A 12,872-nucleotide genomic window follows, 5' to 3' on the forward strand; every position below is an offset into this window, starting at 1 on the left:
AAAATGTGTGTGTGTGTGTGTGTGTGTGTGTGTGTGTGTGTGTGTGTGTGCTTGGGTGTGTGTAAGTGTGTAAGTATAATCTAACTTCTGCACCATTTCAGTGCAGTAATGTGTTCATTGTAAATAAGTATTACAGTAGTTGTATTACATGTTTCTTACCTTATAAATAAATAAAAAACTTTTTTATTTTAAATTCAGTGCAATAGTATTTGTAAAATGACTCTTAGTGTTCATTAAAAAATGACGATCATTCCACTTGGGACCTGTGGAATGGTACATTAGCTTATTTGTTTTAGTTGTAAATATTTGTCATGTATTGTTGTTTCTCTGACATGTTCCACATCCTGGAGGACCTCCTCACTACGGATCAATTGGAATGAAAGTAAATCTAATCTAATCTAATCACATCCATGCCCGAGGCAGGATTCGAACCTGCCACCCAGCAGTCGTGCGGTTCCTGACTGAAGCACCTAGAACCGCTCAGTCACCACGGCCGGCACCACAAGCTGATTTTTGTGATTTGCGTGCCTGTATACCTGATCTTTGAACGTTCCCCATTGCATGAAAATCTCTCACGATTGTGGAATGATTACAGTTCATCACGTTTGGCAGTTCTCGAGTACAATGACGTGGATCACTGTGAGTTAATGCGTTTAAAAGTTCTTCATTCAGTCCGGAACGTCTTCCTGAGCGTGGAGAGTCACTAAAGTGGAAACCATCCTCCTTGAAACGAGAAAACCGTGTTCTTGCAGTGCTCTGTCCAATGGTACTATCCCCACATAGAGCGCAAATGTTCTGGCTTCCTTCACTGCTGTCACTCTTGTACTGAACTCAAACGGAAGAATATATCGGAAATGTTCAGATTTCTCCACTTGGCACTCCGTTTTCTGTCGGCCACAGTTCCATTCACTATCTCCAAATAACAAAATGACAATATGTAAACTCAAGTAAGAACATTGTACTACAAATAAAAAATGACAATCGATAAATAAACCCATGACAACAGAAATACCAACATGCAAAACAAGAACTCTACTAACTTATGCACCAAACTAATATGTTACAAAGAGCTGTGCACTACAACCGTGCCTATACTTCGTCCCGACTGAACTTACAGATCCAGGTGCTAACTAATGCGACGTTAGGCACGACGTAAGGCATACTTCAGCCATACGTGTCAGTAGAATGTGCAACAGTTTCATCAACTTCCGTGGCACAAATCGCGAACAGTCCGATCGCCTACCTATCTCCGGTTTTATTGACGGCGTAAACACTTGCCGTTTGTCGGCACTTTGTGAGATGGTCGCCCACTTTGTGACAGCATTTGTCGTTGTTGGTCCGTGCTGTCTGACATTTTGAGGTAGATAAACGCGGACATGCCGCATTTTCAGCAGTTTGTACTTCGGCCCCGAAGTGCTGAGCAGGATTAAACCTCATTTCCTGTTTACGAAATGCAGGAAGATCGGCAAAGGATCGACGCTTGGTGCAATGATTAGCAGATGACTCTCGTCGTATGCAATGTAACGTACTGCACATAAATTGGCGGGAGGCCCATTACTGTATACATATCCAACTGCAGAACAGTCACTGAAAACAGTGATACACATAAAATATCTAGGTATCTGCGGACGGAGCAATTTAATTTGGAACGACTACATGAAACTAATCACATGTGAGGCAGATGCCAGACTCACACCAAGAATCCTCACCCAGATAGGAGGAAGCCAACAAAACTCTCATTCGACCAATATTGCTCTTCAGTCGGGAGCCAGTAGCAGATAAGACTGATAGAAGAAATAGAAGGATCCAAAGAAGAGGAGCGCCCTTCGTTACGGGTTCACTTAGTAAGCACGAAGGCGTGGCAGAGTTGCTCAGTCGACCCCTAGCAGCAGAAGTTGCAAGACAGGCGTTCTGCATCATTGTGTGGTTTGCAAATTTCCGAGAGGCTACGTTCTGCTTCCAACAGCTAGGTATATCTCCAGAAAAGACTGTGAACTTAAAAATGGAAAGTTTCGAGCTCAGATGGCTGCTAACCAACAAAATTCCGCGAACCATTAGCGTCCGGAGTAGGAGAAGGAGGAAGGGGGCAAGATGACAATAGAATACAATGTGCTCTCCGCCACATAGCGTAATGTGCCTTGTGGAATACAGGTGTTGATATACATGTAGCCCCTGTTGCTCTTTTTCACAACCGTAACAAAACTACATGTTCTTGTCAGCAGCAGAGATACATACTCCAGCTCTGAGTGTTCCTCTCACTCCGTGTCATTTTCCCCACAATCATCACTGAGCACGCCTGTACACGTGGTATCATTTAGATATCAACACAGCCAACGAACGTTCGAGGTGCTCTTTATACAAGGTGGTCCACTGATCGTGATCGGGCCAAATACCTCACGAAACAAGGGTCAAACGAGAAAACTACAAAGAACGAAACTTGTCTAGCTTGAAGGGGGAAACCAGATGGCGCTATGGATGGCTCGCTAGACGGCGCTGCCCTTTTTTTTAAAGTAGCAACCCCCATTTTTTATTAGACATTCGTGTAGTACGTAAAGAAATATGAATGTTTTAGTTGGAGCACTTTTTTCGCTTTGTTATAGATGGCACTGTGATAGTCACAAACATATGGCTCACAATTTTAGACGTACAGTTGGTAGCAGGTTGGTTTTTTAAATTAAAGTACAGAACGTAGGTACGTTTGAACATTTTATTTCGGTTGTTCCAATGGGAAACATGTACCTTTGTGAACTTATCATTCCTGAGAACGCGTGCTGTTACAACGTGATTACCTGTAAATACCACATTCATGCAATAAATGCTCAAAATGATGTCCGTCAACCTCAATGCATTTGGCAATACGTGTAACGACATTCCTCTCAACAGCTAGTAGTTCGCTTCCATAGTGTTCGCACATGCATTGACAATGCGCTGACGCATGTTGTCAGGCGTTGTCTGTGGATCATGACAGCAAATATCCTTCAAATCCGGGGACATCAGATCCAGTGAATGTGTGGGCCATGGTATGGTGCTTCGACGACCAATCCACCTGTCATGAAATATGCTATCCAATACCGCTTCAACCGCACACGCGCTTTGTGCTGGACATTCATAATTTTGGAAGTACATCGCCATTCTGTCATGCAGGGTAACATCTTGCAGTAACATCGGTAGAACATTACGTAGGAAATCAGCATACATTGCACCATTTATATTGCCAACGATAAAATGAGGGCCAATTATCCTTCCTCCCGTAATGCCGCACCATACATTAACCCGCGAAGGTCGCTGATGTTCCACTTGTCGCAGCCATCGTGGATTTTCCGTTGCCCAATAGTGCATATTATGCCGGTTTACGTTACCGCTGTTGGTGAATGACGCTTCGTCGCTAAATAGAACGCGTGCAAAAAATCTGTCATCGTCCCGTAATTTCTCTTTTGCCCAGTGGCAGGACTGTACACGACGTTCAAAGACGTCGCCATCCAATTTCTCGTGCATAGAAATACGGTACTGGCGCAATCGATGTTGATCTAGCATTCTCAACACCGACGTTTTTGAGATTCCCGATTCTCGCGCAGTTTGTCTGCTTCTGATGTGCGGATTAGCCGCGACAGCAACTAAAACACCTACTTGGGCATCATCATTTGCTGCAGGTCGTGGTTGACGTTTCACATGTGGCTGAACACTTCCTGTTTCCTTAAATAACGTAACTATCCGGCGAACGGTCCGGACACTTGGATGATGTCGTCCAGGATACAAAGCAGCATACATAGCACACGCCCGTTGGGCATTTTGATCTCAATAGCCATATATCAACACGATGTCGACCTTTTCCGTAATTGGTAATCGGTCCATTTTAACCCGGGTAATATATCACGAAGCAAATACCGTCCGCACTGGCGGAATGTTACGTGATACCACGTACTTATACGTTTGTGACTATTACAGCGCCGTCTATCACAAAGCGAAAAAAGTGGTCCAACTAAAATATTCATATTTCTTTACATACCACACGAATATGTAATAAAATGCAGGTTATCAAGATTTTAGTGACTTTGACCGTGGTGTTGTAACAGGCACCTGAGCGATGGGTCACAACATCTCCGAGGTAGCAATGAAGTGGGGATATTCCGGTACGACCATTTCACGAGTGTACCGCGAATATCAGGAATCAGGTAAAATATCACATCTCTGACACCACTGCAGTTGATATCCGTTTGACCTATGGCAGATCCATGTAGCGGGCAAACCATTACGCCATCTAGTTTCCCCCTTCAAGCTAGACTAGTTTCGTTCTCTGTAGTTTTTTCGTTTCATGCTTATTTCGTGAGATATTTGGCCCGGCCACCATCAATGGACCACCCTGTATAAAACTCTGCATACTTTGCAATAACTGTGTACTTCCTATAAACAACATGTTTGTATCACTAAGAGGCATTTAAATTAATGGCTAAAAAGCTTTTGTGTCTTCTACTAAATCTTTCAGAAAGTGAGGCCTTTTTTCTTTTTTTTTCATTCTAGATAAACTTCATGGCCGTCGACTGGTTTACTACCTGCGCCCTGGTGGTGTTGGCTGCTTGGCTGCTATGGAAGTACCTGTCGTGGAACCACAACTACTGGCAACGCCTGGGCGTGCCTTGTGTGGAACCCTCGGTGCCTTTCGGCAATTTCAAAGACTTATTTCTTGGCAAGACATCGTCAACAGAATCGTTCCTGGAGATTTATCGGTAAGCGAAGGAAGAAACTCCTAAAAGAGTAACACAAATTTCTTGTTCAAACTTGTTCATCCACTTGCATAATCACGAACACTATCAACAGAAGGCATTTATTTCGGCCGTCTTTGTCGCTTGTAAAAGACACAGAGAAATTCACATTGTCAGCTGACAAACTATCAATTTCTGTTAAAGCTTTGAGTAATTGTGCTAGGGAATAAATACTGTGAATAGATAATTTTGTGTCTAACATTTTCTGTCGCCGCAGTTACCCTTCGGTTATATCCGTACACACATCAAAAAAAGTTCTGCATCACTCCGGTTCCCAGAACTCCTGAAGATAGACGTTGACAGTCGATATTGTATCACAGACACAGTCCATTTGACTGTTCAGAGTTGTCACTAGCCCGCCCAAAGATGTAAACAACTGCGCGTGAGCAGCGCCTATTAGATGGAGTCGGTCCGACAGCAGTCATTCCACCAGGAAGGCGGTACACGGCTTGTGTTGTCTGTAGTTCAACCATGCCTAGACGACCAATATCGCGGTTCGATCGAGTCCGCGTTGTTACTCTCTGCCAGGAATGCTCTCAACAAGGGAAGTGTCCAGGCCTCTCAGAGTGAACCAAAGCGATGTTGTTCGGACATGGAGGAGATACAGAGACACAGGGTCGATGACATGCCTCGCTCAGGCCGTCCAAGGGCTACTACTGCAGTGGATGACCGCTACCTACGGATTATGGCTCGGAGGAACCCTGAGAGCAACGCCATCATGTTGAATGATGCCTTACGTGCAGACCCAGGACGTCGTGTTACGTCTCAAACTGTGCGCAATAGGCTGCATGATGCGCAACTTCACTCCCGACGTCTATGGCGAGGTCCATCTTTGCAACCACGACACCATGCAGCGCGGTACAGATGTGCCCAACAGAATGTCGAATGGGCCGTTTAAGATTGGCATCACGTTCTCTTCGCCGATGAGTGTCGCTTATGCCTTCAACGAGACAATCGTCAGAGACATGTCTGGAGGCAACAGGGTCAGGCTGAAGGCCTTAGACACAATGTCCAGCGAGTGCAGCAAGGTGGAGGTTCCCTGCTGTTTTGGGGTGGCATTATGTGGGGCCGACGTACGCCGCTGGTGGTCATGAAAGTCGTCGTAACGACTGTACGATACGTGAATGTCATCCTCCGACCGATAGTGCAACCATATCGGCAGCATATTGGCGAGCCATTCGTCTTCATGGACGACAATTCGCACCCCCCATCGCGCACATCTTGGAAATGAGTTCCTTGAGGATAACGATATCGCTCGACTAGAGTGGCCAACATGTTCTCCAGACATGAACCCTATCTGCCATGGCTAGGATAGATTGAAAAGGGCTGTTTATGAACTACGTGACACACCAACTACTCTGAGGGATCTACGCTGAATCGGCGTTAAGGAGTGGGACAATATGGACCAACAGTGCCTTAATGAACTTGTGGATAGTATACCACGACGAATACAGGCTTATATCAATGCAATAGGACGTGCTACTGGGTATTAGAGGTACCGGCGTGTGCAGTAACCTGGACCACCACCTCTGAAGGTCTCGCTGTATGGTGGTACAACATGCAATGTATGGTTTTAATGAGCAATAAAAAGGGCGGAAATGATATATATGTTGATCTCTATTCCAATTTTCTGTACAGGTTCTGGAGCTCTCGGAACCGAGGTGATGCAGAACTTTTTTTGATGTGTTTATATGTGATAAAATGCCCATTACAAAGATGCAGCTCGTCATAAGGTTTTATTTGTGAAACAATTGACTAAAAACAAAGTCTGACGACCTCAGAAGAGGCCTTGCCGTGTATTCACTATGCCAGTTAAAACTACATTTACACCCCAGACCGGATTTTATATTAATATCTTACGTAGCTTTGAACCTCTGGATATCGGTAAAGGGTAATGATATTGAAAAATCTTTCAAACTTCCTCGAGAGTAACATCTTAAGAACATATAGCAAATATTTTGTCGATTTACCATGTGTAAACTTGATAGAAGTGGCCTTAACCTTAAATCATGGTTTTTAGGTGTATTTTCACACTAGATACCGATTTTCGAAAACCGGAAGCTGGCATTTCAAGATGAATGTATGAAGACTGTACAGTCCAAACTTGAGCGGTTTCCTATTGTTTGCTGTTTAGATCATTGTGAGCCACAGGGCGAAAACGTCTAAAGATCCGTTTGCACAGATTTATGCATGAATTCACACTCTAGATCTCGGTAACGGATAGCGATATCAAAGAAAGTTTCGAGGTTCCCCGAGAACGTCATCTTAACATCATACGATAAAAATTTGGATGGTTATCCATAAATATGATTTGTAGAACTGGCCAACCCCACCACTGGTACTTTTCATACCCAAAAATAATGGTGTTTTGGTTTTTTCAGGAGCTTCCTATAAAAAATTGTGCTTTTATAAGCAGCCTAAGGTTCATCCAACATCACAGCTAATGCAATAATACCTAACCATTTACTCAATTTGTCTGGAGTGGAGGAAGTGTTTAATGTTTAAATTTTCGTCATGTAATGTAGGATAGCTACAGTATACCCGTTATTCGAGGGCGTTACAATGGTCGCTAGCTCAAGGGTTATTAAAAATACTTAACAGCTGATAACTGTGATCACGAGAACCACAGATATGACCTCCTGCAAATCTGCGTTTTCGCCCGCTGCTTTTCAAAACATATTGTTGCCCTGCACTACAACAGCATCTCTAAACACTGTCTCGCAATCAGCAGAGGAGGTTCCGCGAACCTCTGCCCCATAGCACCAAATTTGATCAAACACTCTCGTATTGTTCGTGTATTTATCTATGTACTTGAAGCCCAATATTCTTTGCTCCACTGTTGCAGCTATCGGGTAACTCGCTTGCAAGTCGTTCCAGACTTTCACATTGCATGAGACAGTCAAGAAATTAGATATAGTATATGGTTTTCATTTGGATCAAGTGCGCCAAATAGACGGAGCAACGGTGCGACTGAATGCTGAAGTGCCAAGCCCTCGCGATTCTGCGCAGCACGCTTACCAGACCTCACGTATTTGGACTTTGATCTGTTGGGAAAATTAAAATAAGAGGTCTGCCGAAGACTTTAAATGCTGCTTGACAGGAGCCTGTGCTAAGAAGAGTCAGGATGAAATTTAACATGTAGTACTGTCTGTCCGGAGTCGCCTAATGGCCAACTTACCATCGGCTACCTTAGACTGCCATAAGTAAGCGAAAACTACGGTATGAATTAAAAAACGCCTTCAGTTATAATTTTTCGTGTTTTATTCAATACACGATGCATTTCGGACCCTGTGCGTCCATCTTCAGGTGTAATTCGTCTTAATATAATTTCTTTTTTTTTTTCAGTGAGATGAAATGAATATTCCTGTCACGAACAGGTTTGATGTTAGGTTACGCAAGTTCAAATGGTTCAAATGGCTCTAAGCACTATGGGACTTAACATCTGAGGTTCAAATGGTTCAAGTGGCTCTGAGCACAATTGGACTTAACTTCTGAGGTCATCAGTCCCCTAGACTTAGAACTACTTAAACCTAACTAACCTAAGGACATCACACACATCCATGACCGAGGCAGGATTCGAACCTGCGACCGTAGCAGCGCCTAGAACCGTTCGGTCACAGCGGCCGGCTGTTTCGTAAGTCAGACGCGGAAAATATGTGCGAAATAGTGGAAAAGATAAACCGTGTAAACTTACCAAATAACCTAAGAGAAACGTTTTTAACGTTTTAGCAACGGGATACGTTTTTCTCTCCATCATTTTCAAACATATCACTTCATTCAAGAGGTACATTCGCAGATACATGTTTGTAAACACTTCACAAATGTTTTTGTACATAGTGTGATCAAAGATTAATTTTTCATAGTGGTAAAGATATAATTATTAAACAGTTGACATATGCACGAAACAAATTGACATATGCAGGATATAATTTTAGAACAGATCTTTAAAATTACTGAAATAGCTGTGGCTTGCGAAATTTGTTTGTTTATTTAACATCGATTCTGGTTTTTTGATTTTGTGGAGGTGTATCTCCAGTTGTTCTAAAAGTTTTACGGGAAAAAACAGAAACGATGTTAAATGAATAAACATATTTCGCAAGCCGCGGCTCTTTCAGTAATTTTAAAGATCTGTTCTAAAATTATATCCTGCATATGTCAATTTGTTTCGTGCATATGTCAACTGTTTAAAAATTATATCTTTACCACTATGAAAAATTAATCTTTGATCACACCACGTAGAAAAACATCTGTGAAGTGTTTACAAACACGTGTTTGCGAATGTATCTCTTGAATGAAGTGATATGTTTGAAAACGATGGAGGAAAATACGTATGCCGTTGCTAAAAAGTTAAATACGCTTTTCTTGTATTATTTGGTAAGTTTACGCGGTTCATATTTTCCAGTATTTCGCACATATTTTCCGCGTCTGACTTACGAAATTCGTAACCTAACATCGAACCTTTTCGTGACAGAAATATGCATTTCATCTCATTCAAGAGAAAAAAGGAAGGGTACAATGATGGACGTGTTGACGAAATGCTGTGTTGGCTAATTAAAGCACATAATACTCTTGCACAACCCCATGCCACTGTAACAGCTTTACTCACACAAGTACCTCTCTCCTGATTCCCGAAATTCGCTTTACTCTCCTGCACATGCTGTTGGATTATCACTCCAGGAAGAAAGGATACTGCAGAGCCACAGCCAAGGGAACTGTTTGTAGAAGTGCCAGCAGAGGTGAGTGCAAGCCATGAGTCGCGCCTGGATAGCTCAGTCGGTAACACAACTGCCTGTGAAAATTAGGTTCAGGGTTCGAGACCCGATCCAGTACACAGTTTTAATTCGTCTGGAAGTGGGTTACTTGCCAATTATTCACGAAGATGTACTGGAGATAGTCTATAGGGGGCAGCCTCCATTCTGAAACTGCAGTCCGTAAACACAAAAGCAAATAAATTAATCATGCGTCATTAAACAGTAACGAAGCTGCGAATGCCATTGCTCTCACCTGATATGTTATTCCGTTTGTTTGCAGCAAGATGGATGGTGTGCCGTTCTGCGGCGTCTACCGCCTGCGGGAAGTAGCGCTGCTCGTGAGGGACGCCGAGCTGGTGCGTCAGATGCTGGTCAGGGACTTCCCCTCCTTCCAGGACAACAACAGCTTTGTCGACGAAAAACTAGATCCTGTATTCGCGAGGAACCCATTTTTTCTCAAGGGTGAAAGGTCAGTACTCTCTGTGACAAAACATAATATGGCATGATTGCTGCAGTTACTACTTACATCAGTGTTAGACAAAGTCATCTAGTGTAAACAGACAATTTCAGACTTTCTAATATACAATAGCTCTTGTTACTCAAAAACACACAGAGAGACATAATTTTGAACCTCTGTAGAGAGACAGATAAGATACCCACTAGCAAAAGAAAACATAACATCTAAATTAAAGACATCAAGTAGAATAACAAAAATCAAAGGTTACAACTGCACCTTAGTCGACAAAATTTAAAACGCGAGATTACACTCAGATGAAAAAAACAAGCAAGGACAAATTATAGCAAAAATACACAATTTACTATCATGTCATATTTGGAAAATTTTCAGATAAAGTCAGACTTGGACTTCATAAAAACCTACATACAAATAAACTTCAGCAAGAACAACATATGACAATTAAAAATTGGTCATAGTATAGAACAGTCCTGCAAATTTGTCCATTCGTATTTATAAGTTAAAAAGCGATAACTGTGAGAAAATACACATAGAGGAAAACGGGAATAAATTTCAAAGCAAGATTTCAAGAATGTCTGAATCTCACTGACACAAACCTGAAACTTGCTGGCAGAATAAAATTGTGTGACGGACCCAGACTCGAACGCGGGACTTTTGTCTTTTGCGGGCAAGCGCTCCACCATGTGAGCTACCAAAGCATGACTCGCAACCCGTCCTCACAGCTTTAATTCCGGCACTACCTCGTTTCCTACCTTGCTGACTCCACAGAAGTTCTCCTGCCCTGCAGAGCTTGCAGAACTAGCACTCCTGGAAGAAAGGCTATCCTTTCTTCCAGGAGCACTAGTTCTGCGAGGTCTGCGGGAGAGCTTCTGTGAAGTTTGGAAGATAGGAGACGAGGTACTGGCGGAATTAAAGCTGTAAGGAGGAGGCGTGCGTCGTGCTTTGGTAGCATTTACCCGCAAAAGGCAAAAGTCCCGCGTTCAAGTCTCGGTGTGGCACACAGTTTTATTCTGCCAGTATGTTTCATATCAGCGCCCACTCCGCTGCAGAGTGAAAATTTCTTTCTGATGATACAAACCTGTCTAGATTTAAGTCACACTTAGAAGAACAATATCACAAGGCCAGTGATACTATACAGTGCATATCAGCCTTGCATACTGCCAAAAATGGAAGTTAACTAAATGTTTTGGAGCAAATATAAATCTTCGTATGTATATAATGTAATGAAACCTCCCGAAATTATTTTAAACGAACAGACCGATCTTAAAAAAAAAAATTCGTCGAAAATTTCATTAGTATGCTTTAGCGCTCCACACATTTCTTTGTTCTGTTAACAGGGATAATCAGAAGTAAAACTGTATATAGTCTACGGTATGCAACAAATAATGATGCTTGCATGTACAGTAATTGTCATTGACAACGACATATTCTCGTAAAAATTTCTTATACTGATTGCATGTGCGGGGTGATTCAGCTACCCTACCTACGGGTTTTATGCAATCCACAATGCCTTCAGAAACCACGTGCAAAGTTTCCACATTCTCTCTCATTACGCGCAGATTATTAGTTCTACAGAAAAATGAACAGGACGTTTTTGCAGAAAATTTAATGTAGTTGAATTTTGTACTGGGATACGTTTTCGCTGGAGGCTACTGTTTTCGAGTTATTCAAGAAAAACGTGAAAAAGCGATCTTCAAACGTGTTTTTCTTTAACAACTCGAAAACTGTTGCCTCTAAAGGAAAAGTATCCCAACACGAAATGCAACTACACTAAATTTCTTACAAAAAGGTCCTGTTCATTTTTCTGTAGGACTAATAGTTTGTGCATAACGAGCGAGAAAACATGAAAATCTTGAACGTGATTTTTGAAGGCGCTGAGGGTTGCATGAAACCCATAGGTAGGGGCAGCGTAATCATCCTGCATATCTATATATGCATATAAATCACCTAATAATTCTGTTATATGATTACTACGAAACACCATTTTTGACATATAGTAAGAAGCACTACATACAAGGCAAGTCACACACAATAATACACAAAACCAAATACTCACAAAACACTATATACAACAAATAACATGTTTCATGAAGTTCAAAGAGGAGCAAAACGTAAGCACGAAAGTGACGTTCGCATGATGTATCATGACAAGTAAGCTTGACGAAACTTCCACCATACGTAGAACTGCTACTATATAACGCAGTAGGTAACATAAGGAAATACACAATGACACGAACAGAAATGACAGTTTTATTCTCTGTATCCGGATCCCACTCCAGCTACTGCCGAGTCTGGGTGCTGACGAGTCCTCTCCATTTGGCTCGGTCCTCCCACTACTTTTCTTCCTCCACTTGCTGCCAGGTCACACCTCTCCTTTCCACAGATATCCTCACTCCCATTTTCCACCGTGTTCTTGGGCACCCTCTAGGTCTTTTCCCATCCATCTTTAGTTCTTCCATAATTTTGGGGAGTCTCTGCCCACGCATCCTCTTAACGTGCCCATACCATCTTAATCTCTTTTGTTTTTTCAATTTCTTCAGTTTCTTCTGTCATACTTTCTTGTTTTTCCCTTAACTGCTTCGAGAAATTTCATTTCATCTGCTTACAGTCTGCTCCAGTCCCTTTTTGTCATTGTTCATGTTTCTCCACCATAGGTGACAATAGGGAAGTATTAATTCTTATACATCAGGAGTTTTGCTTTTTCTAAAACTTCCTTATTCCAAATCAGGTGTTTTATTGTTTGGTAGAAATTGCCTCGCTTCTGTAACCTCCTATTAATTTCGTTAGTTATTCTTCCATCCCTAGATATTTCACTCCCTAAATAAGCGAAACTTTCTACCACTTTGAGGGCTTCTCCATTCCAGGTAATATTTCCGTTGATCCCTT

At 42.2% G+C, this 12,872-nt stretch overlaps 1 protein-coding gene across 1 annotated transcript in view; it reads left to right on the forward strand.

Annotated features, from left to right (window-relative positions):
- Positions 1-12,872, forward strand: part of LOC124622214 (cytochrome P450 6a2-like) — an 84,762-nt gene that overhangs the window by 16,934 nt on the left and 54,956 nt on the right. Inside the window, exons 2-3 of the mRNA XM_047147862.1 lie at positions 4,519-4,724; positions 9,792-9,980. Coding sequence (XP_047003818.1) covers positions 4,528-4,724; positions 9,792-9,980 — 386 coding nt within the window. The 5' untranslated portion in view covers positions 4,519-4,527. The remainder of the gene's footprint in view (positions 1-4,518; positions 4,725-9,791; positions 9,981-12,872) is intronic.

This window comes from Schistocerca americana, chromosome 7 (genome assembly GCF_021461395.2).
Source record: "Schistocerca americana isolate TAMUIC-IGC-003095 chromosome 7, iqSchAmer2.1, whole genome shotgun sequence".
Lineage (NCBI taxonomy): Eukaryota > Metazoa > Arthropoda > Insecta > Orthoptera > Acrididae > Schistocerca > Schistocerca americana.